Source organism: Oncorhynchus keta, chromosome 34, assembly GCF_023373465.1.
Source record: "Oncorhynchus keta strain PuntledgeMale-10-30-2019 chromosome 34, Oket_V2, whole genome shotgun sequence".
In the NCBI taxonomy this organism is placed as follows: Eukaryota; Metazoa; Chordata; class Actinopteri; order Salmoniformes; family Salmonidae; genus Oncorhynchus; species Oncorhynchus keta.
In genome coordinates this window covers 26,187,736-26,213,562 of record NC_068454.1, presented here as the reverse complement: position 1 = coordinate 26,213,562, position 25,827 = coordinate 26,187,736, and the positions used below count along the sequence as shown (strand labels likewise).

The 25,827-nt window shown below is 43.6% G+C and overlaps 2 protein-coding genes across 4 annotated transcripts in view; both read right to left on the bottom strand.

Moving 5' to 3' along the window:
* The window catches only part of LOC127914892 (neurofilament heavy polypeptide-like), a 9,591-nt gene extending 4,715 nt beyond the window's left edge, over positions 1-4,876 (bottom strand). Inside the window, exon 1 of the mRNA XM_052492641.1 lies at positions 4,810-4,876. Within this exon, the coding sequence (XP_052348601.1) occupies positions 4,810-4,876 (67 nt within the window). The remainder of the gene's footprint in view (positions 1-4,809) is intronic.
* A 9,416-nt stretch (positions 4,877-14,292) lies between these two features.
* Positions 14,293-25,827, bottom strand: part of LOC118366873 (SEC14 domain and spectrin repeat-containing protein 1) — a 37,633-nt gene continuing 26,098 nt past the window's right edge. For all 3 annotated transcript variants that reach the window (XM_035749670.2, XM_035749668.2, XM_035749669.2), the window contains exons 13-20: positions 23,458-23,652; positions 23,011-23,125; positions 21,591-21,750; positions 21,327-21,408; positions 21,032-21,154; positions 20,759-20,950; positions 16,119-16,249; positions 14,293-15,837 (exon numbers count right to left, since the gene is read on the bottom strand). In XM_035749670.2, coding sequence (XP_035605563.1) covers positions 15,567-15,837; positions 16,119-16,249; positions 20,759-20,950; positions 21,032-21,154; positions 21,327-21,408; positions 21,591-21,750; positions 23,011-23,125; positions 23,458-23,652 — 1,269 coding nt within the window. In that variant the 3' untranslated portion in view covers positions 14,293-15,566. The remainder of the gene's footprint in view (positions 15,838-16,118; positions 16,250-20,758; positions 20,951-21,031; positions 21,155-21,326; positions 21,409-21,590; positions 21,751-23,010; positions 23,126-23,457; positions 23,653-25,827) is intronic.

Genomic DNA, 25,827 nt, shown 5'->3' with positions numbered 1-25,827 from the left:
GTATATAGACTTTTTCTCTGTTGTGTTATTGACTGTATGTTTGTTTATTCCATGTGTAACTCAGTGTTGTCGTTTGTGTCGCAGTGCGTTGCTTTTTCTTGGCGAGGTCGAAGTTGCAAAGGAGAACTTGTTCTCAACTGGCCTACCTGGTTATATAAAGGTGAAATGTAAAAAAAAAAATTGTGTATTTGCATATACAGTGGGGCAAAAAATATTTAGTCAGCCACTAATTGTGCAAGTTCTCCCACTTAAAAAGATGAGGCCTGTATTTTCATAATAGATACACTTCAACTATGACAGACAAAATGAGAGAAATATCCAGAAAATCACATTGTAGGATTTTTTATGAATTTATTTGCAAATTATGGTGGAAAATAAGTATTTGGTCAGTAACAAAAGTTTATCTCAATACTTTGTTATATACCATTTGTTGGCAATGACAGAGGTCAATCGTTTTCTGTCTTCACAAGGTTTTCACACACTGTTGCTGGTATTTTGGCCCATTCCTTGGCAGATCTCCTCTAGAGCAGTGATGTTTTGGGGCTGTTTCTGGGCAACACAGACTTTCAACTTCCTCCAAAGATTTTATATGGGGTTGAGATCTGGAGACTGGCTAGGCCACTCTAGGACCTTGAAATGCTTCTTACGAAGCCACTCCTTCGTTGACCGGGCGGTGTGTTTGGGATCATTGTAATGCTGAAAGACCCAGCCATGTTTCATCTTCAATGCCCTTGCTAATGGAAGGAGGTTTTCACTCAAAATCTCACGATACATGGCCCCATTCATTATTTCCTTTACACGTATCAGTCGTCCTGGTCCCTTTGCAGAAAAACAGCCCCAAAGCATGATGTTTCCACCCCCATGCTTCACAGTAGGTATGGTGTTCTTTGGATGCAACTCACCATTCTTTGTCCTCCAAACACGACGAGTTGGGTTTTTACCAAAAAGTTCTATTTTGGTTTCATCTGACCATATGGCATTCTCCCAATCTTCTTCTGGATCATCCAAATGCTCTATAGCAAACTTCAGACGGGCCTGGACATGTACTGGCTTAAGCAGGGGGACACGTCTGGCACTGCAGGATTTGAGTCCCTGGCGGCGTAGTGTGTTACTGATGGTAGGCTTTGTTACTCTGGTCCCAGCTCTCTGCAGGTCATTCACTAGGTCCCCCCGTGTGGTTCTGGGATTTTTGCTCAACGTTCTTGTGATAATTTTGACCCCACGGGGTGAGATCTTGTGTGGAGCCCCAGATCGAGGGAGATTATCAGTGGTCTTGCTTGTCTTCCATTTCCTCATTTTATTTTACCTTTATTTTACTAGGCAAGTCAGTTAAGAACAAATTCTTATTTTCAATGACGGCCTAGGAACAGTGGGTTAACTGCCTGTTCAGGGGCAGAACGACAGATTTGTACCTTGTCAGCTCGGGGATTCGAAATTGCAACCTTTCGGGTTACTAGTCCAACGCTCTAACCACTAGGCTACCCTGCCGCTAATAATTGCTTTTTTTTTGCCTCACTGTATATACTGTATACAATTTTTACCTTTATTTAACTAGGCAAGTCAGTTAAGAACAAATGATTATTTTCAATTACAGCCTAGGAACAGTGGGTTAACTGCCTGTTTAGGGGCAGAACGACAGATTTGTACCTTGTCAGCTGCTGCAACCTTTTGGTTACTAGTCCAACAGTCAAACCACTAGACTACCCTGCCGTCCCAAACGAGGGCTTGACATGGGCAGGAGCTCACCGGAGCTGAGTATGTGCACGTCAAATGTTCTACTGCTCCAGTTCCTGCACCAAAATATTATCTTAAAAGTATTGTGGATCTCCTGCACCTACAGTACCTACACCCAAAATGATTAACGGCAGCTATTTCAGTCTAAGTATTGCACATTCTCACAACTTTACATGTTATTAAACAGTGAGACAAAGTAGTAGCAGTAAGGAGATAAATCATGAGTGGTTCTCCACTGGAAATACACATCTTCTTATTCCAAACCAGTGTTCTTCAATATTCCATTGGGTATTCTATCCTGCCATTTGGTCTATGTATTTACATAGGCCACATGGTTACAGTAATAAGTCAGTAAGGTATGTAATTTTGCCCTCTTTTCATATTGTAGCGACCCTGGTTTATAAGGGTGGATATCGACTCTGCCACTTGAGCATGTTTTTGTGTGGCACAGTCGATGGCTAGCTGGGCTTCGGGCCAGAAGGCTTCTTGCCTGTTTCATTACTCTTAATGGGATAATCCACCCCCAGAAATAAAAATCCTGAAACCACTATCAATATGGTGAAAGGTTCTATCAGTGGGGGTCTCCATGATTTAACTTCTATGTGATCAATCTGTGAAATCATGAAATCATAAAGGAACGGGTCATACATGGTTCTGTCCGTTTGGATAACACACTATCACATTTCATACCGGTTATAAAACAATTAACTGCACTCCAGTTTGCCAACAGATGGTATGGTCATACTTGTCTAGAACTCATCTATCCATGTATATCGTCATGACAAAGTATATTTCGATTAGATGTGCTCAATCTAAACAGTGTACCAAGTTAGTCAACAGTTTATCCTTTAAGTACCATCTCGTAATGCGCCCTGTGTCTATGGGAAACGTGGGAAAGGACTCGGTACGTGCTCTGAGCAGAGGCAAACTGAAAATTGAACTCGTGAGATGTACTCCTAAATTGATAGAGCAGGTTTCTTTTAGGCGATTTTAAAGCTATCTAACGACTTCACATGCTGATATTGGCCCTGGTATTATTGTGTGTAGCTACGTTTGCTAGTAGCAAGCCCAGAGATAGCGTTGTATTGTGGGATTTACGATGTTCACATGTTGCTACCAACCTCTTTATAATAACATAGTGAAACATTTGTTCACAAAAAAATATTATTTTCACATTGGTTTTTTTAAACACTGAAAATGACACCTCATTACACAGTACTTGCTTTGATACCGTATTTATATTACAATAGGTGTACTGAAATATTAAATATAGACGTGAACTTGCTTGCCACCCAGCTGTCTGTAAATTATGCCTACAGTTCAGAAGTTTGTGCATATATATATTATGACGACATTTTGTGATGTTTTTGTTAGTTTTGGACTTTAGTACGTTTTTTTTCGGCTGTTCAAGCACACCCCTTCATCCATGATTGGTCAACTTCAATAAAGTATTTGTCATTCAACGAGAGACGACTCGTTTTCATGCACATTTTTTCTTTAAAAAATACTGCCTCAAACATCTTAGTTAGATGTAAAATTGCATGACTAAGATCTCCTCTGCAAAAACATAAAAATTAATGACCAATTTCAGACTATTTTGAGGAAGTGTATACTGGCTACTGTGTCAAAATTGACAAACAGTACTATTGTGTTTTTTATATTTCGTTTTTCAAGTGAAGGTCTTTAAAGGGAGTATGCGAGCGCACTTGTTCAGTTCGCCTAGCTCAGGGTTTCCCAAACTCTGTCCTGGGGCCCACCCTGAGTGCACGTTTTGTTTTTTGCCCTAGCACTACACAGATGATTCAATTAGCCACCTCATTATCAAGCTTTGATTATTTGAATCAGCTGTGTAACGCTAGGGGAAAACCCTAAAAGTACACCCAGGTGTGGGCCCCAAGACGGAGTTTGGGAAACCCTGGCCTAGCTGACTTTTGCTATCCGCCAGACGAACTGAAGCATGTATTAATTCCGCCGATTTGAAAACTTTTCTCAAACGGAATGAAATTGGGATAAACATACCTTAATTTTCTCCAATAAAAACTCTTGTTTGCAACGGTTGGAGTACTGAATACACTCTAGATCAGCTAGATGCAGGCAAGAGCGTACACTGTATGTGACCTTGATTACTCACATTTTTCTTTCGACCTATGCACCTAAATTGTAAACTTTCATTCATAGTTTAGGTTGTAGCAACCTCATGATGGGTATAGGGAAAATTTGAGTATCATTTAGTAACCTAAACCTATCAATATTACATTGAGCTGGGTGATTGGAATATGAATACAGTCCTCCAATATGCTGTAAAATAAATAAAGGCCATGCTCATTAAAAAAATATATAATCCTCCGGCACTGACCACCACTGTTAAGGCTATTGATTTTCAATACACCGGTGGACCGGGCACAGTTAAATCATTTGGTTGCAAAAGTTAGGCCTACTGGCCTGCACTATGTTGATTGGGAACTGTTTCACGATGGGTACATTTTTACATGACCAACTTAAAAGGTCCTTCACCATAGAAATATAACAACAATTGTGATGCATAATTTCCATGGTCATTTGGAATGTCCAGTCAATGAGCATTATGGCTAATGCTGAGCCAGATACAAATTCAATTTGCACTAAGGTGTGAAGTAAAAGGCCTTTGGGCCCAACAAGTGTCAGGAGTCTTTGAAGCGTCCTCTGAAGCCACCTCCTGATGTTCAAAGACCATCCCTTGCATTTTCTACAATAAATCTGCCTCCAGAAATAAAAGCTTCTCCCAAGTGGGTGTGACTCCTGTTGCCTGCTGCTCTGCTGCTTGGATTCCACCTTGTGATCTGTTCACTGTCTGCCCTGGCCTGTCTCCCCCTATCTGGTACAGGTACCCCCACCACACTCACCCCTCTCTCCCTGGCCTGTCTCCCCCTGTCTGGTACAGGTACCTCCACCACACTCACCCCTCTCTCCCGAGCTTTCGCTTGCCTCCAGCACACACACACTATTGGGGTGAGTGACTCTGAACTTACAACGGCTAGCCCCAAGTCGTTATAGATTTTATTTTGTTCTTGTGCATTTTGCTGTTTTGCTATTTACCCCATGATGCCCGCTGGACTGATGCCTGATCCCCATGACGCCCGCTGGACTGATGCCTGATCCCCATGACGCCCGCTGGACTGATGCCTGATCCCCATGATGCCCGCTGGACTGTCCATTAACCACGGAACTCCATTCTGTTTATTTATTAATTATTAATATTATTTATGATTATTTGTATTATTATTATTATTTGTTCTTTTTTAATCTGCCTGCCCTAGCCGCGGACTCAGGCTCTGTGTGTAGTTAACCGACCCTCTGCCCATTCATCGCCATTTTACCTGTTGTTTTATCTGATTAGCTGTTGTTGTTGCCCAGCTCTCCAAATCAACACCTGTGATTACTTTATGCCTCGCTGTATGTATCTCTCAAAGAGTGGGGAGAACAAGTATTTGATACTTCTTTTTTTCCCACCTTTATTTAACCAGGTAGGCTAGTTGAGAACAAGTTCTCATTTGCAACTGCGACCTGGCCAAGATAAAGCATAGCAGTGTGAACAGACAACACAGAGTTACACATGGAGTAAACAATTAACAAGTCAATAACACAGTCGGAAAAAAAAGGGGAGTCTATATACATTGTGTGCAAAAGGCATGAGGAGGTAGGCAAATAATTACAATTTTGCAGATTAACACTGGAGTGATAAATGATAAGATGGTCATGTACAGGTAGAGATATTGGTGTGCAAAAGAGCAGAAAAGTAAATAAATAAAAACAGTAAGGGGATGAGGTAGGTAAAAATGGGTGGGCTATTTACCGATATACTATGTACAGCTGCAGCGATCGGTTAGCTGCTCAGATAGCAGATGTTTGAAGTTGGTGAGGGAGATAAAAGTCTCCAACTTCAGCGATTTTTGCAATTCGTTCCAGTCACAGGCAGCAGAGAACTGGAACGAAAGGCGGCCAAATGAGGTGTTGGCTTTAGGGATGATCAGTGAGATACACCTGCTGGAGCGCGTGCTACGGATGGGTGTTGCCATCGTGACCAGTGAACTGTGATAAGGCGGAGCTTTACCTAGCATGGACTTGTAGATGACCTGGAGCCAGTGGGTCGGGCAACGAATATGTAGCGAGGGCCAGCCGACTAGAGCATACAGGTCGCAGTGGTGGGTGGTATAAGGTGCTTTAGTGACAAAACGGATGGCACTGTGATAAACTGCATCCAGTTTGCTGAGTAGAGTGTTGGAAGCTATTTTGTAGATGACATCGCCGAAGTCGAGGATCGGTAGGATAGTCAGTTTTACTAGGGTAAGTTTGGCGGCGTGAATGAAGGAGGCTTTGTTGCGGAATAGAAAGCCGACTAGAAAGCCAGACACCTAGGTACTTATAGATGTCCACATATTCAAGGTTGGAACCATCCAGGGTGGTGATGCTGGTCAGGCGTGCAGGTGCAGGCAGCGAACGGTTGAAAAGCATGCATTTGGTTTTACTAGCGTTTAAGAGCAGTTGGAGGCCACGGAAGGAGTGTTGTATGGCATTGAAGCTCGTTTGGAGGTTAGATAGCACAGTGTCCAAGGACGGGCCGGAGTTATATAGAATGGTGTCGTCTGCGTAGAGGTGGATCAGGGAATCGCCCGCAGCAAGAGCAACATACACTGCTGATTTTGCAGGTTTTCCTACTTACAAAGCATGTAGAGGTCTGTAATTTTTATCATAGGTACACTTCAACTGTGAGAGACGGAATCTAAAACAAAAATCCAGAAAATCACATTGTATGATTTTTAAGTAATTAATTAGCATTTTATTGCATGACATAAGTATTTGATACATCAGAAAAGCAGAACTTAATATTTGGTACAGAAACCTTTGTTTGCAATTACAGATACCATACGTTTCCTGTAGCTCTTGACCAGGTTTGCACACACTGCAGCAGGGATTTTGGCCCACTCCTCCATACAAACCTTCTCAAGATCCTTCAGGTTTTGGGGCTGTTGCTGTGCAATACGGACTTTCAGCCCCCTCCAAAGATGTTCTATTGGGTTCAGGTCTGGAGACTGGCTAGGCCACTCCAGGACCTTGAGATGCTTCTTACGGAGCCATTCCTGTTCTTGGGGTTGTACTCATCCTTCTTCTTCCTCCAAACATGGCGGGTGGAGTTTAGACCAAAAAGCTCTATTTTTGTCTCATCAGACCACATTACCTTCTCCCATTCCTCCTCTGGATCATCCAGATGGTCATTGACAAACTTCAGACGGGCCTGGACATGCGCTGGCTTGAGCAGGGGGACCTTACGTGCGCTGCAGGATTTTAATCCATGACGGCGTAGTGTGTTACTAATGGTTGTCCAGGTCCTGCCGTGTAGTTCTGGGCTGATCCCTCACCTTCCTCATGATCATTGATGCCCCGCGAGGTGAGATCTTGCATGGATCGGTGTCTTTTATACAGGTAACGAGTTCAAACAGGTGCAGTTAATACAGGTAATGAGTGGAGAACAGGAGGGCTTCTTAAAGAAAAACTAACGGGTCTTTGAGAGACGGAATTCTTACTGGTTGGTAGGTGATCAAATACTTAATTACTTAAAAATCATACAATGTGATTTTCTGGATTTTTGTTTTAGATTCCGTCTTTTAGATTCCGTCTCTCACCAACTACCATTCTGTATACTTCAGGCCCTTCCTTGGACACTGTGCTAACTAACCTCCGAACGAGCTTCAATGCCATACAACACTCCTTCTGTGGCCTCCAACTGCTCTTAAACGCTAGTAAAACCAAATGCATGTATTTCAACCATTCGCTGCCCGCACCGCCCGCCCGACCAGCATCACCACCCTGGACGGTTCCAACTTAGAATATGTGGACAACTATAAATACCTAGGTGTCTGACTAGACTGTAAACTCTCCTTCCAGACTCATATTAAACATCTCCAATCCAAAATCAAATCTAGAATCTGCTTTCTATTTCGCAACAAAGCCACCTTCACTCACGGCGCCAAACTTACCCTAGTAAAACTGACTATCCTACCGATCCTCGACTTCGGCGATGTCATCTACAAAATAGCTTCCAACACTCTACTCAGCAAACTGGATGCAGTCTATCACAGTGCCATCCGTTTGTTACCTAATCACCTTATACCACCCACCACTGCGACCTGTATGCTCTAGTCGGCTGGCCCTCGCTACATATTCGTCACCTGACCTACTGGCTCCAGGTCATCTATAAGTCTGTGCTAGGTAAAGCTCCGCCTTATCTCAGTTCACTGGTCATGATAACAACACCCACCCGTAGCACACGTTCCAGCAGGTACATTTGCTGCCAGTGACTGGAACGAATCGCTGAAGTTGTAGACTTTTATTTCCCTCACCAACTTTAAACATCAACTATCTGAGCAGCTAACTGATCACTGCAGCTGTACATAGTCCATCTGTAAATAGCCCACCCAATCTACCTACCTCATCACCATTCTGTTTTTCTTTAATTTACTTTTCTGCACGTTTGCACATCTGCTCATTTATCACTCCAGTGTTAATCTGCTAAATTGTAATGATTCGCTCCTATGGACTATTTATTGCCTCACTCCTCATGCATTTTGCACACACTGTATATAGACTTTCTTTTTTCTACTCTGTCATTGACTTGTTTGTGTTATTGGCTTGTTTATTGTTTATTCCATGTGTAACTCTGTGTTGTCTGTGTCACACTGCTTTGCTTTATCTTGGCCAGGTCGCAGTTGCAAATGAGAACTTGTTCTCAACTAGCCTACCTGGTTAAATAAAGGTGAAATAAATAAAAAATAAAATGACTCCTGCATACTTTGTTGACTACAAACTTTCTTTACCCAACCGTGGGACACACTATGTTTGTTCCCACACTCGGGACTCTGACTCTCTATTGGTTACACAGGCTTTTGGCCTCCCATCCTATTCTAACCACCTCTTGGCGGCTTTGTATTCATGTTACCTGATTAAATTGCTGTACAATGTTTTTTTTTTTTTTTTTTACATTTGACCTTTATTTAACCAGGCAAGTCAGTCAAGAACAGATTCTTATTGTGATCTTGTTGCCATCTGATTTACATTCTGATGTCATAAATCAGCACTGCAGAGCTCTCCCTGTCCTCTGATGTGCTTTGATTGTATTACTGTTGATGATATCTGGAAATGTGCATGTACACCCTGGCCCATCTACTGTTGCTAGCTCCAATTCTGACTTGTGCTCTGATATCTGCTTCACTGATTTCTGCTCTCGTAAAAGCCTGGGTTTTCTGCACGTTAACACTAGAAGCTTATTACCTAAAATCCAGATGTGTTGGTCATTACTGAGACGTGGTTAAGAAAGAGTGTTTTGAATACTGATGCTAACCTTTCTGGTTATAACCTTTTTCAGCAAGACAGATCTTCCAAAGGTGGGGTAGTGGCAATCTTTACCAAGGATGACCTTCAGTGCTCGGTTATCTCCATCAAGTCCGTACCCAAACTATTTTAATTGCTGGTTTTAGGCATTAAACTTTCAAATAGCTCTTTGTTGACTGTTGCTGGGTGCTATCGTCCTCCATCAGCACCGGCCTGTACCCTGCCTGCCCTAAGCTCTCTCCTGGCCCCTTACACTAAATCTGAATTTGTTCTGCTAGGTGACCTAAACTGGGACATGCTTAAACCACATGACCAAGTACAAAAGCAATGGGACTCCCTAAATCTTTCTCAGATTATTACCAATCCCACAAGGTATGACTCCAAACACCCAGAAAAGACTACTCTCCTTGATGTTATCCTCACAAATAATACTGATAGGTATCAGACTAGAGTTTTCTGTAATGACCTTAGAGGTCACTGTTTTACAGCATGTGTTCGTGATGGCTGCTCAGTGAAATTACCTGTCCTGATTTGTCATAGACGCTTGCTAAAAAACTTTAATGAGCAAGCTTTCCTTCATGAAATGGCCTCTGTAAAATGGAATCAGCTTGATCCCCGCTTCTTTTTTAATATTTTCAGTAGTATTGTTAACAAACACGCCCACATAAAGAAAATAAGATTTAAAGACAGGTTCAGCCCCTGGTTCGACCATGATCTTGCAGAGTTACTTCACCACAATAATTGCATTCGGCGAAAGGGTCGGCACACGCATTCTTTATCCCTTTACACTTGTGTGTATAAGGTAGTAGTTTGGAATTGTTAGTTAGATTACTCGTTGGTTATTAATGCATTGTCGGAACTAGAAGCACAAGCATTTCGCTACACTCGCATTAACATCTGCTAACCACGTGTATGTGACAAATACATTTGATTTGATTTGATTTGAGTTAGCTGTATACTATCTAGTCCTCACCTTCAATGTTTTAAATAATATAGTGATTTAACGTAGGCTATTTATTTATTTGTTAAGGACAGATACAATGATTCAATGTTTTAATCGTATCTATATTCCTAACAAATTAGGCTCTTATTATCTATGTATATATTATTAACTCTACTCTAAAACTCTTATAAACAATCTAGTAATAAAAAGTCAAAGTCGAAACAGTTTTAGTTAAAAGCCCATCTTTTATTCAAACAGACCGTGACATCTCTACACTGCGATCGTGAGGGAGAAACGGAAAAGGGCGGTTAGGCCAGGTAGGTTACCCGGCCTGTCTAACGCCTCCTGCGGCCCCCTCTCCTTTGATGCCAGGTCACCCTGGGTCGGCGGCGCCCGAGGACAGGGTGGCTTGTGGGTTCTCTGAGATTTAGAAACTTTGGGACAGGTAAGGACATCTCAGGACATTGTGCCCTCTTCTATCCCTCTTCTCCGTTTTATCTGTCTGGTTGAAGGTCAGGTTGGGCGAGGTACAAGTAGGAGGGGCGGAGTTCTCCTTTTGTCATCCTCCACTTGATTTGTTTAAAACAAACTTTAATGGATGAAAAAAATGTAATCAAATAAAATAGACGAGGAGGGGTTGGGTATAGGGTACGAACCCGGTTTAGGGTACGGGGTTTGGTTTGGGGTAAATAATTGTAATTAAAATAGAAAGTTGGAGATGGAAACTTCAGGATATGGGTGGGGGGTGGTGGTTTATGTTTTCCATCTTTCAACAGGAGTTGCAGAGAGGATTACACATCTTCTCCAGAGTAGCAACATATCATCTTCTTACTGGCGTTCTGAACTTTAGGTAAGTAATTAGGTATTCATGATTAAAGTATGCATGTCTTAAAACATGTTTTAAAAAGACAATTATGTTAATTGTTTTATGTAAAACATTCTTAAAAGCTGTTCTTAAAAGCTGGCGGCCTCTGTGCTTCTGCATAGGTGGGTTGAAATGAGTTGGATAGCAAACATTTATATAATGTCAGCCTCCAGTGTTATTAAGAGTTAACTGAAAAAAAGAAATCAACTTAAAGTGCATTTAAACTGTGGTTAAGACTGCTAAAATGTCAGCTTCTATTGCACTATCCTTGACAGGTGGGTTTAAAAGGGTATAATGGTTTAAAGTAAGTCACTGGTCACGATGGCAACACCCATCCGTAGCACGCGCTCCAGCAGGTGTATCTCACTGATCATCCCTAAAGCCAACACCTCATTTGGCCGCCTTTCGTTCCAGTACTCTGCTGCCTGTGACTGGAACGAATTGCAAAAATCGCTGAAGTTGGAGACTCTTATCTCCCTCACCAACTTCAAACATCAGCTATCCGAGCAGCTAACCGATCGCTGCAGCTGTACATAGTCTATAGGTAAATAGCTCACCCATTTTCACCTACCTCATTCCCATACTGTTTTATACTGTTTTTATTTATTTACTTTTCTGCTCTTTTGCACACCAATATCTCTACCTGTACATGCCCATCTGATCATTTATCACTCCAGTGTTAATCTGCAAAAATTGTATTATTCGCCTACCTCCTCATGCCTTTTGCACACATTGTATATAGACTGCCCATTTTTTCTACTGTGTTATTGACTTGCTAATTGTTTACTCCATGTGTAACTAACTCTGTGTTGTCTGTTCACACTGCTATGCTTTATCTTGGCCAGGTCACAGTTGCAAATGAGAACTTGTTCTCAACTAGCCTACCTGGTTAAATAAAGGTGAAATAAATAAAAAATAAAATAAAATAACTGGAGTTAAAATGTTGAAATATCAGCAGGAGAAAGAGCGTATATAATCATAATAAAATGGAACAGATATCCACTCTAAAATGGTTTTAAAAGAGGTTCAGAACTGATAAAAATGCTCAATATCTAAGAAGCACATAGAGGGGGGTGCTAGATAAAAATCGGTGTGGGTTGGCTTGTTCATCCTCAATCATGGGTTTCAGAGATGGGTTGTCCACTGACCTGAGTGTAAACCTGCACCCAAGAACGGCCATCCTCTCCTCACCTGCTCTCAGTCCTAAAGGTTCATGTAGTGTGTGTTTGTGTACGTGGGGAGTCTGTATGCCATCTTGATGGTAAGGTTTTGAATGGTCTGAAGTTTTCTGACGTGAGACCTCCCCACTTTACACCAGGCTGGTGTAGCATACTCAAAGAGCGACTGAATGCACCTCTAGTAGACTCAGTGGCTGTCCCCTGGGGAGGCTCCTCCTTTTCTTTTACAGAGTACCCTCAGGTGGTTCAGGCGCTTCATTCCCTCCTTCTCCAGGCAGTCTGTGGGCACGCTAGGACATTTTTTCTTGGAATGTGACCCCAAGGAACTTGGCCGTTGGGGTCATCTGGAGTGCCTGTCCATACAGTTTAAGGTCCACTTGCTTAGTTCTTTTGGGGCGCCTGGAGAAGTGGACGCAGGGGGTTAAGTTTGCCCCGCCACAGATTTGCTCATTTCTTGATCTCTGGTATGCACTTCTGTAGCTTTTTTCCTGCATGGGCAAAGTTCTCAGAGGAGGCCCAATAACAGAGATTGTCTGCGAACTGGGCCACATGTCCCTCTCTTGGGTGGGGGTAATAAATATCACAGATGTACATTAAAAACAGTAGAGAGCTGAGGGTGGAGCCTTGGGATACTCCCGCCTCTGGAGAGAACCTGGATGATGTTGTTTCTCCTTCTCCCATGCAATCTCCCACTGATTTAAAAAGCTGTTTAAAAGAGTGACCATCTGAGTGGGGAGTTTCAGGTTTGTATCTGATAGCCTATAGATGAGCCCATTGTGCCACATCTTATCAAATGCCTTTTCACTGTCAAAGAAGACAGCCACCGCCACCTCTTTTTCTGTTGAACCCGCTTTGTACAGCCTCGGCCAGGCTCAGGATGTTGATCTCTTCGTCCTGAAGCTTGCCTGATGTACTCTGAGTGCTCCGCTGTTGTTGAAGTGTCTCAGGTGCCGGCTAACCAGGACCCTCTCCAGCAGCTTCAAGAGGTTGATGGGCCTATAGTTGGCTGGCTGGTGAGGGTCCTTACCTGGCTGGCCTGGGGATCATTGTGACAACCGCCGACTTCCAGGGCTTGGGGAAATGTGTGGTGTGCACACAGAGGGTGCAGAGGTCACAGAGCTGGTAGTGGAACTCAGGGGAGGCCTCCTTGATGAGTCAGTTGTCGATAGTGTCCTCCCCTGGTGCCTTGATCTTCAGTTTCTTGATGTGCTCTTGCAGCTCAGTGACAGTGACAGGAGTGATGGGGGGGGTGACTTGTGTCGAGGGTGGGGCTTATGGGTAGATGGGTGGGGATAAAAACCTGATGGTCAATGATGGTCTTCCACTCAGGGTCAAACAGGGGGCCTCCAGGGCAACGGTTGATGTTTTTCAGATGGTCATCAAAAACATTGGCCTTCTCCCTGTCCTCCACTATTTTGACTTGTTATTTTAGTTTTGTGACCTTGCTGTTGCTTTTCTTCCTGTTGAGTTGGTGGATTTTCTGCAGAATGTTCTGGGCTTGGGATCGTTGTTTAGGTCTAAAATGTGTCCTGTTTTCTCCCTCCCTTTCTTCATTTATATTCCTATTTGTGCTTGCAGTTGGTTTACTCTGTGTTTTACCTCAGTTGGCCTTGTTATCATGACTTCTCTCCTCAGCTCCCTTTTCTGGTGGATAAGGAGTAATGGAGCACTATGCACAGACTTCATGGAGACCACAGGATATGACGAGGATTTGGCCAATCAGGACGGCCCTCTGGTCCAGGCATAGGGGGTTTGGGTCACAGGGGGGCAGAACAAGAGCTTTGGTAATTGTGGTTTCCCAGTCTGCAGTTTTGTAATCATGTTGGATTCGTCTATGTACAGACTAGGATGGAAGGCGAGGATAAGAGAGCGGGGGTCTCTTTTGTAGGGCTTGAGTGATGTCATCATGCGATAAATGATGCAATAATTAGACAGTTTGAATTTTGCCCATTCTCATACTGCTACTGCACTGACTACACACACCTTGATTTTTGAATGCTTAGCAGCTTTTTTGAAAGCCTTCAAATATCCTATTCAATCTGACAACTGGTAAAGTTAGGCTTATTTTACAGAATAACTTGTGTGTAAAATAAAATGTTAAGCATGATGTCATATCTTGTGTACTGTATGTGTAGAAGACAACATTGCCATGTGTTAGGCATAGTCTTACAAGACAATGGTAAAATGATTACATTCTCTCCAAGAAATCTTTCAAATGTTTGCTTGTTTATTTCGCAGGACCCCAATTTTCAAGAAATACATGATTAGCCTCGCAAACCTAAAAACAACAAGCATTATGACTTGCACTGATATGTAAAATACATAATATACAAAACAAAATAAATATAATTAATATTTCAATAGCATGCCTCACAATGCAAACGGCGTATGTACTTTATGTATACATTAGAATGACAACTATGAAGAGATGAAGCATCATTTTTCCAAATCCCATTTTATTAATAAAAACAAAAGCCCTGGATCTACCACTCTAATCTAGGCTTATAACAAAGCTCTGATTTTACATTGTACCTTGATGCATACAAGTAACACAGCCTAAATGTCTTAAAAGCTGGTTGACGGCACCCATCCATCTGCGCAATATACAACAGTCTGTCTACACCGGAAACAGTCGACTGGGCAGTTAGTGCCTTATTCAAACGCCTTCAGAATGAATTGACATTACTGGCACATCTTTTTACACGTCAAAGTATTGCGGGGGAAGAAAAACAACAGTGTGAAAATATAAAATACATTGCTTATAGTCAAACAAGGCAGTTTGACAAAGAGAACGGCCTAGAAACTCTACAGCACCTGTAAGGGAAAAGGAGAGATAGATGAATGCTTTGCTTTCTGTACATTCTAGAAGGTTTAGTAGCACCATGTAAAAGCTTGAGTCAACTGTCTTAAGCGTTTTTCACACGACATGTTCTTAGCCCAGGGCCAACCTTAACCCTGGTTGAAAACGAGCCCTGGGCTACGTGCAGTGTGTACGCGACTTATGAGGGACAAGCGACAGGCAAGGTAAAGCTTTAAGGGAAATAGTCCATTTCAGTTCAGTCAGTGCTTTCAGCCTCTTCATTTTTGTTTCCTCCCCTCATCTCCATGTCATGTGCGGTAAGCAATGTAAGTTGATCTCAGAACCATATTCTATCTTTAACTGCTCTTAGTAAGTTAATATGGCTTGGCGAGGCAGAGTACAACAGATGGAAGGAATGCAGTCACACCAGGTGATTGACAGGATTTTAGTTCTGGAGCACGTGATGGTCAGGCGCTGTGTTGACATGATGGCAAAGGTCAGTGGTGTTCTTTCCTGTCCTGAATCTCTAGTGGACTGCTGGCTGCTGCGGTTCTGTAGCCTGGTCCCAGATCTGTTTATGCTGTCTTGTAAACTCCTATGATTGTCACGCCAATGGCCATAGGATGTCGTCGAGACAGCACAAACTGATCTGGGACTAGGTTAGCTGTTGAAGGTGCTCCATTAGCTTTTCTGAGTGTCCGTCTCCAGTTCCAGTTCATCTCCATCTTGTAGTTCTTTGTCCACTTCTTGTAGTTCCTGGTCATCTTGTAGTTCTTCATCATCTTGTAGTTCTTTGTCCTGGTCATGTATCTGATCATACTGTAGCTGCTCAACGTCTTCTTCATCTTCCTCGTGCAGAGTCAGTTTCCTGTCCTCCACCAGCTTCATCTTGTCCCGGATGTGTACAGCAGAGGACGCCATGTCTCCTGGGCTGCCGAAGTACTGCTCACTCCTAAAGGGGGACATAGGGAAGGAATCAACAAGGCATCAGTTCTCCTCTTAAAGTGGCATGCATCATTAGATCTTCAAACATCTTCATGTACACTATGACATTGATAAATGGTTATAGTGGATGGATAACATCAGTTGCCAGTGTAAATTAAGTTTGGTACTTGAGGAGTAAATTGGAAATAACTTTACCAGCATTGACGTTAACCCGCACGCACCATGACAAGTTTCAGGGAGTCACTAAAGTCATGCAGGTTTTAGTGTGACCTGTCCTCTGTTTCTTACCCATCTGGGAATATAACAGGGACAGTGAGTCTGTCCAGTAGAGCCTTCCCCACCGTCTCCACCTCCTCATAAGTCTCCTGCTCCAACTCCACTGGGAGATCACCCTGCTCTGGGCTGGTTTGGACCAGCACCTGGGATGGAGAAGATAGTGTTGTGTTCATATTTCAGAACATATGGATTCTTTAGACATTCAGAATGGTGAAAACAGAGAGCCACAAAGAGAGAGCCACAAACAGAGAGCCACAAAGAGAGAGCCACAAACAGAGAGCCACAAACAGAGAGCCACAAACAGAGAGCCACAAACAGAGAGCCACAAACAGAGAGCCACAAACAGAGAGCCACAAACAGAGAGCCACAAACAGAGAGCCACAAACAGAGAGCCACAAACAGAGAGCCACAAACAGAGAGCCACAAACAGTGAGCCACAAACAGTGAGCCACAAACAGTGAGCCACAAACAGAGAGCCACAAACAGAGAGCCACAAACAGTGAGCCACAAACAGAGAGCCACAAACAGAGAGCCACAAACAGAGAGCCACAAACAGAGAGCCACAAACAGAGAGCCACAAACAGAGAGCCACAAAGAGAGAGCCACAAACAGAGAGCCACAAACAGAGAGCCACAAACAGAGAGCCACAAAGAGAGAGCCACAAACAGAGAGCCACAAACAGAGAGCCACAAAGAGAGAGCCACAAACAGAGAGCCACAAACAGAGAGCCACAAACAGAGAGCCACAAAGAGAGAGCCACAAACAGAGAGCCTCAAACAGAGAGCCACAAACAGAGAGCCACAAACAGAGAGCCACAAACAGTGAGCCACAAACAGTGAGCCAAAAAGAGAGAGCCACAAAGAGAGAGCCACAAAGAGAGAGCCACAAAGAGAGAGCCACAAAGAGAGAGCCACAAAGAGAGAGCCACAAAGAGAGAGCCACAAACAGAGAGCCACAAACAGAGAGCCACAAACAGAGAGCCACAAACAGAGAGCCACAAACAGAGAGCCACAAAGAGAGAGCCACAAAGAGAGAGTCACAAAGAGAGAGCCACAAACAGAGAGCCACAAAGAGAGAGCCACAAAGAGAGAGCCACAAACAGAGAGCCACAAAGAGAGAGCCACAAAGAGAGAGCCACAAACAGAGAGCCACAAACAGAGAGCCACAAACAGAGAGCCACAAACAGAGAGCCACAAACAGAGAGCCACAAACAGAGAGCCACAAAGAGAGAGCCACAAACAGAGAGCCACAAACAGAGAGCCACAAACAGAGAGCCACAAACAGAGAGCCACAAACAGAGAGCCACAAAGAGAGAGCCACAAAGAGAGAGCCACAAACAGAGAGCCACAAACAGAGAGCCACAAAGAGAGAGCCACAAACAGAGAGCCACAAACAGAGAGCCACAAACAGAGAGCCACAAACAGAGAGCCACAAACAGAGAGCCACAAAGAGAGAGCCACAAAGAGAGAGCCACAAACAGAGAGCCACAAACAGAGAGCCACAAACAGAGAGCCACAAAGCCACAAGAGAGTCACAAACAGAGAGCCACAAACAGAGAGCCACAAAGAGAGAGCCACAAACAGAGAGCCACAAAGAGAGAGCCACAAAGAGAGCCACAAAGAGAGAGTCACAAACAGAGAGCCACAAACAGAGAGCCACAAAGAGAGAGCCACAAAGAGAGAGCCACAAAGAGAAAGCCACAAACAGAGAGCCACAAAGAGAAAGCCACAAACAGAGAGCCACAAACAGAGAGCCAAACAAACAGAGAGCCACAAACAGAGAGCCACAAAGAGAGAGCCACAAAGAGAGAGCCACAAAGAGAGAGCCACAAACAGAGAGCCACAAACAGAGAGCCACAAACAGAGTGCCACAAAGAGAGAGCCACAAAGAGAGAGCCACAAAGAGAGAGCCACAAAGAGAGAGCCACAAAGAGAGAGCCACAAAGAGAGAGACACAAACAGAGAGCCACAAACAGAGAGCCACAAAGAGAGAGCCACAAAGAGAGAGCCACAAAGAGAGAGCCACAAAGAGAGAGCCACAAAGAGAGAGCCACAAACAGAGAGCCACAAAGAGAGAGCCACAAAGAGAGAGTCACAAAGAGAGAGCCACAAAGAGAGAGCCACAAACAGAGAGCCACAAAGAGAGAGCCACAAAAAGAGAGAGCCACAAAGAGAGAGTCACAAACAGAGAGCCACAAACAGAGAGCCACAAAGAGAGAGCCACAAAGAGAGAGCCACAAAAAGAGAAAGCCACAAACAGAGAGCCACAAAGAGAAAGCCACAAACAGAGAGCCACAAACAGAGAGCCACAAACAGAGAGCCACAAACAGAGAGCCACAAACAGAGAGCCACAAAGAGAGAGCCACAAAGAGAGAGCCACAAAGAGAGAGCCACAAACAGAGAGCCACAAACAGAGAGCCACAAACAGAGTGCCACAAAGAGAGAGCCACAAACAGAGAGCCACAAACAGAGAGCCAAACAAACAGAGAGCCACAAAGAGAGAGCCACAAAGAGAGAGTCACAAACAGAGAGCCACAAACAGAGAGCCACAAAGAGAGAGCCACAAAGAGAGAGCCACAAACAGAGAGCCACAAAGAGAGAGCCACAAAGAGAAAGCCACAAACAGAGAGCCACAAAGAGAGAGCCACAAAGAGAGAGTCACAAACAGAGAGCCACAAACAGAGAGCCACAAAGAGAGAGCCACAAAGAGAGAGCCAAACAAACAGAGAGCCACAAACAGAGAGCCACAAACAGAGAGCCACAAACAGAGAGCCACAAACAGAGAGCCACAAAGAGAGAGCCACAAACAGAGAGCCACAAACAGAGAGCCACAAACAGACAGCCACAAAGAGAGAGCCACAAAGAGAGAGTCACAAACAGAGAGCCACAAACAGAGAGCCAAACAAAGAGAGAGCCACAAAGAGAGAGCCACAAACAGAGAGCCACAAAGAGAGAGCCACAAAGAGAAAGCCACAAACAGAGAGCCACAAAGAGAAAGTCACAAAGAGAGAGCCACAAACAGAGAGCCACAAACAGAGAGCCACAAACAGAGAGCCACAAAGAGAGAGCCACAAAGAGAGAGTCACAAAGAGAGAGTCACAAACAGAGAGCCACAAACAGAGAGCCACAAAGAGAGAGCCACAAAGAGAGAGCCACAAACAGAGAGCCAAACAAACAGAGAGCCACAAAGAGAGAGCCACAAACAGAGAGCCACAAAGAGAGAGCCACAAAGAGAGAGCCACAAACAGAGAGCCACAAACAGAGAGCCACAAACAGAGAGCCACAAAGAGAGAGTCACAAACAGAGAGCCACAAACAGAGAGCCACAAAGAGAGAGCCACAAAGAGAGAGCCACAAAGAGAAAGCCACAAACAGAGAGCCACAAAGCCACAAAGAAAGCCACAAACAGAGAGCCACAAACAGAGAGCCACAAACAGAGAGCCACAAACAGAGAGCCACAAACAGAGAGCCACAAACAGAGAGCCACAAAGAGAGAGCCACAAAGAGAGAGCCACAAACAGAGAGCCACAAACAGAGAGCCACAAAGAGAGAGCCACAAACAGAGAGCCACAAACAGAGAGCCACAAACAGAGAGCCACAAAGAGAGAGCCACAAAGAGAGAGCCACAAAGAGAGAGCCACAAAGAGAGAGCCACAAAGAGAGAGCCACAAAGAGAGAGCCACAAAGAGAGAGCCACAAAGAGAGAGCCACAAAGAGAGAGCCACAAAGAGAGAGCCACAAAGAGAGAGCCACAAAGAGAGAGCCACAAAGAGAGAGCCACAAACAGAGAGCCACAAAGAGAGAGCCACAAAGAGAGAGCCACAAACAGAGAGCCACAAACAGAGAGCCACAAACAGAGAGCCACAAACAGAGAGCCACAAGCCACAAACACAGAGAGCCACAAAGAGAGAGCCACAAACAGAGAGCCACAAACAGAGAGCCACAAACAGAGAGCCACAAAGAGAGAGCCACAAAGAGAGTCACAAACAGAGAGCCACAAACAGAGAGCCACAAAGAGAGAGCCACAAAAGAGAGAGCCACAAACAGAGAGCCACAAAGAGAGAGCCACAAAGAGAAAGCCACAAACAGAGAGCCACAAAGAGAAAGTCACAAAGAGAGAGCCACAAACAGAGAGCCACAAAGAGAGAGCCACAAACAGAGAGCCACAAAAAGAGAAAGCCACAAACAGAGAGCCACAAACAGAGAGCCACAAACAGAGAGTCACAAACAGTGTGTGGTTGTTTGGCCTGGCAAAGTGGTTTTATGGCTGACTGAATGGGAGCTGATAATTATGAGTCTTTTACTCTGCTGTTCTTGACTGCTCTCGGGAAGAAATTACGAGTCCTCATTGTCCGAGACGAGTTAAGACTAAGTAAAAACGTGTCCAACACAGAGACAAGACTGAGACACTCAATATATGGTCTCGAGACTGGACTCACTACAACACTGATCATTAAAGAGGCTGCTCTGGAGTTTAGTTGCTAATAGTTTACCTAAAAGGTTGGCTTGAGTGTTGCCTGTCATCACTACCTTCTGTCATGAAACCTCACAACCTGTAGGTTTTCCATAGGCTCAAATAAGGTTTAGGCAGGGAGAAAGCCTTTTCTTGGTGTCTCATTCTTTACACAGTAACTATTGTCCATTCTCCACCCACCTTCTCAGCTGCGGTGTGGAAAGAGCAGGCCATTTCTAGCCGATGGACCCTCTCCTCAGAGGTGACAGTGAACTGTTTCCAGACCCGGTTGAGGCGTGGTAGGGTGTCACCGGAGGAGCGAGTGGTGCAGCGTAGAGACTGACACAACACCACCGTCGCCTGAAGCAGCTGACGGCCGTAGTCATAGGTGCTCTGAAACACAGAGAAAGAGGGAGATGCTCAGGGTTGTGTTCTGTACATGTATGTCAACAGCTTGCCACGAGAGATCAGTACCTGTGCAACATCCACAAATTTCTTGTGTTTCTCCAGCAGCACTTTGGTTTCCTGTGCATCGTCCCCGAGCCTGATGTGGGTCTTCAGGAGAGCATCCAGCAGCTCACCAAGCCACTCCACCGCCTGAGAATCAACACAGGTATGAGGTTTACAAGGTCTTCTTAACAACAAAAACAATATGTCAATAATAACAATACAACACATCAGTGACGTGTTAAAATATGCAACTCAGAACCAAAGATGAAACTAACAAACAGACAGACAGAGATGAAGAAGGGAAGGTCCATAGACTGACCTGTGATGCATCTTCCTCACACTTGAAAAGCTGGACCATCTGAAGCATCTTCAGTCTCCTCACATCCACCATGTCTTCACATCTAGACAGAACCAAAACACTCTTAAAACATGACAACGGTCATTTCTATGTCAATATCCATGGCAAAGGCCAAAATTCTATGATATTACAGAAATTGAGTCGTGGAAGCTTTGTAAACAACTTCAGCATTATCTGGAGCAGCTGCAGCCCTGCAGGCTCAGGAAAAAAGACATCTGGGTAAACCTTTGTTTCCGGAGTTGCATGTCCTCCATAACTCCTTGGATATGATCAATGTTTTCTTTGTTTTCAATGGGCACGTCCTTCCCATAGGACCAGGTTGTCTGGTTGGACATCTGATCCATCACGACCTGCCCTTTCTCCCTCAGGCCTGCCAGGGATCCCTCTGGACAGAGCATCACGGCAGAGAATATTACTCAATAACCAAACTAACACTACTGATAGTTAGAAAATATTCTAACCAAACTTTATTCTTGCAGTTATCCATCTACAGTTGAAGTCAGAAGTTTACATACACTTAGGTTGGAGTCATTAAAACTCGTTTTTCAACCACTCCACACATTTATTGTTAACAAACGATAGTTTGTCGTTTAGGACATCTACTTTGTGCATGACACAAGTCGTGTTTCCAACAATTGTTTACAGACAGATTATTTCACCGTATCACAATTCCAGTGGATCAGAAGTTTACATACACTAATTGACTGTGCCTTTAAAAAGCTTGGACAATTCCAGAAAATTATGTCATGGCTTTAGAAGCTTCTGATAGGCTACTTGACATAATTTCAGTCCATTGGAGGTGTACCTGTGGATGTATTTCAAGGCCTACCTTCAAACTCAGTGCCTCTTTGCTTGACATCATGGGAAAATCAAAGGAAATCAGCCAAGACCCCAGGATTTTTTTTTTTGAGAAATGTCCTCTGGTCTGATGAAACAAAAATAGAACTGTTTGGCCATAATGACCATCATTATGTTTAGTGGAAAAGGGGGGATGCTTGCAAGCCGAATAACACCATCCCAACCGTGAAGCACAGGGGTGGCAGCATCAAGTTGTGGGGGTGCTTTGTTGCAGGAGGGACAGTTGCACTTCACAAAATAGATGGGATCACGAGGCAGGAAAATTATATGGATATATTAAAGCAACATCTCAAGACATCAGACAGGAAGTTAAAGCTTGGTCGCAAATGGGTCTTCCTAATGGACAATGATCCCAAGCATACTTCCAAAGTTGTTCAAAATGGTATTGGAGTGGCCATCACAAAGCCCTGACTTCAATCCTATAGAAAATTTGTGGGCAGAACTGAAAGCGCCTGTGTGAGGAAGGAGGCCTACACACCTGACTCAGTTACACCAGATCTGTCAGGAGAAAATGGCCACAATTCACCCAACTTATTGTGGGGAGCTTGTAGAAGGCTACCCAAAACGTTTGACCCAAGTTAAACAATTTAAAGGCGATGCTACCAAATACTAATTGAGTGTATGTTAACTTCTGACCCACTGGGAGTGTGATGAAAGAAATAAAAGCTGAAATAAATCATTCTCTATACTATTATTCTGACATTTCACATTATTAAAATAAAGTGGTGATCTTAACTGACCTAAACAAAAATGAACAGTATGAATAGAATAATAGAATTGTGCTTACCAACACTCTTGAGTTTCTCCTCGAGGTGTTTGAGTGTTTGTTGGATGGCAGCCCCGTCAGTGGGGGCCACGTCTGCACAGAGCATGCCCAGTAGACCATCCAGTTGCTGGGACAGCTGCGAGGGTAAACTGGGGCGTTAGTCCAAAGGCAACACAAAGCTGTAGTCCATACAGTTAGTCTATATTATTATGACTGAATCCCAAAGTAGATTGGAGGACTTGATAAGTGTAAGCAATATGGGTGGTGGTAGCTCCATCTTGCCATCTGATTGTTGCCATATTGCTTTCACATATCGATCTACAGCACACAAATGCCAAGGGACTGGCCCTAGGTACTGACTTGGTGATTTAGAGTAAGAATCACTGTCGCTCTTGTTCTTGGCTGTATAGGTATTTTGCTATTATCAAATAAATTCAACCAATCAATGAATTAATCCATGAAACATACATCCTGTGCGGTGCCGTGGAACTCGTGTGCTGACTGCAGTACGTTCTGCCTGGACTCCAGTTGGCTGGCCTGTCTGTAACAGACATCACTGAGCTGCTGTTGAAGACCCTTCAGCTCCACTAGGTCCTCCTCGTCTCCAGCACTCAGCAACGCTGCGATTTGCTGATTCAGCTCCACGTACACCGCAAACCACTCCTGTGGATACACAACCAATAACACACACATTATTACACCGCAAACCACTCCTGTGGATACACAACCAATAACACACACATTATTACACCGCAAACCACTCCTGTGGATACACAACCAATAACACACACATTATTACACCGCAAACCACTCCTGTGGATACACAACCAATAACACACACATTATTACACCGCAAACCACTCCTGTGGATACAATAACACACCAATATTACACCGCAAACCATTATACACAACCAATACATTATTACAGCAAACCACTCCTGTGGATACACAACCAATAACACATTATCATACACAGCATTATAAAGCAAAATCCTGTGGATACACAACCAATAACAAGACATTATTGGATACACACCAATAACACAACACATTATTCCTGTGGATACACAACCAATAACACACACACATTATTACAGCAACCAATCCTGTATATACACAACCAATAACACATTATTACACAGCAAACCAATCCTGTATATACACAACCAATAACACATTATTACACAGCAAACCACTCCTGTGGATACACAACCAATAAACACACATTATTACAGCAAACACTCCTGTATACACAACCATACACACACATTATTAAGCAAAATCCTGTGGATACACAACCAATAACACACACATTATTACACCGCAAACCACTCCTGTATATACACAACCAATAAGACATTATCATACACAGCAAGCAATCCTGTATATACACAACCAATAACACATTATCATACACAGCAAGCAATCCTGTATATACACAACCAATAAGACATTATCATACACAGCAAGCAATCCTGTATATACACAACCAATAACACATTATCATACACAGCAAGCAATCCTGTATATACACAACCAATAACACATTATCATACACAGCAAGCAATCCTGTATATACACAACCAATAACACATTATTTAAACTCCAGAGCTGACAAAGTACAAATCTGTCGTTCTGCCCCTGAACAGGCAGTTAACCCACTGTTCCTTGGCCGTCATTGAAAATAAGAATTTGTTCTTAACTGACTTGCCTAGTTAAATAAAGGTAAAATACATTTTAAAAATACAAAATAAGTTATCATACACAGCAAGCAATCATGTACAGTGGGGCAAAAAAGTATTTAGTCAGCCACCAGCAAGTTCTCCCACTTAAAAAGATGAGAGGCCTGTAATTTTCATCATAGGTACAGTTCAACTATGACAGACAAAATTAGAAAAAAAATACAGAAAATCACATTGTAGGATTTTTTATGAATTTATTTGCAAATTATGGTGGAAAATAAGTATTTGGTCACCTACAAACAAGCAAGATTTCTGGCTCTCACAGACCTGTAACTTCTTCTTTAAGAGGCTCCTCTGTCCTCCACTCATTACCTGTATCAATGGCACCTGTTTGAACTTGTTATCAGTATAAAAGACACTGTCCACAACCTCAAACAGTCACACTCCAAACTCCACTATGGCCAAGACCAAAGAGCTGTCAAAGGACACCAGAAACAAAATTGTAGACCTGCACCAGGCTGGGAATCTGCAATAGGTAAGCAGCTTGGTTTGAAGAAATCAACTGTGGGAGCAATTATTAGGAAATAGAAGACATACAAGACCACTGATAATCTCCCTCGATCTGGGGCTCCACGCAAGATCTCACCTCGTGGGGTCAAAATGATCACAAGAGCGGTGAGGAAAAATCCCAGAACCACACGGGGGGACCTAGTGAATGACCTACAGAGAGCTGGGACCAAAGTAACAAAGCCTACCATCAGTAACACACTAACACACTCACTATCGTGAGATTTTGAGTGAAAACCTCCTTCCATCAGCAAGGGCATTGAAGATGAAACGTGGCTGGGTTTTTCAGCATGACAATGATCCCAAACACACCGCCCGGGCAACGAAGGAGTGGCTTCGTAAGAAGCATTTCAAGGTCCTGGAGTGGCCTAGCCAGTCTCCAAATCTCAAACCCATAGAAAATCTTTGGAGGGATTTGAAAGTCTGTGTTGCCCAGCAACAGCCCCAAAACATCACTGCTCTAGAGGAGATCTGCATGGAGGAATGGGCCAAAATATCAGCAACAGTGTGTGAAAACCTTGTGAAGACTTACAGAAAACGTTTGACCTCTGTCATTGCCAACAAAGGGTATATAACAAAGTCTTGAG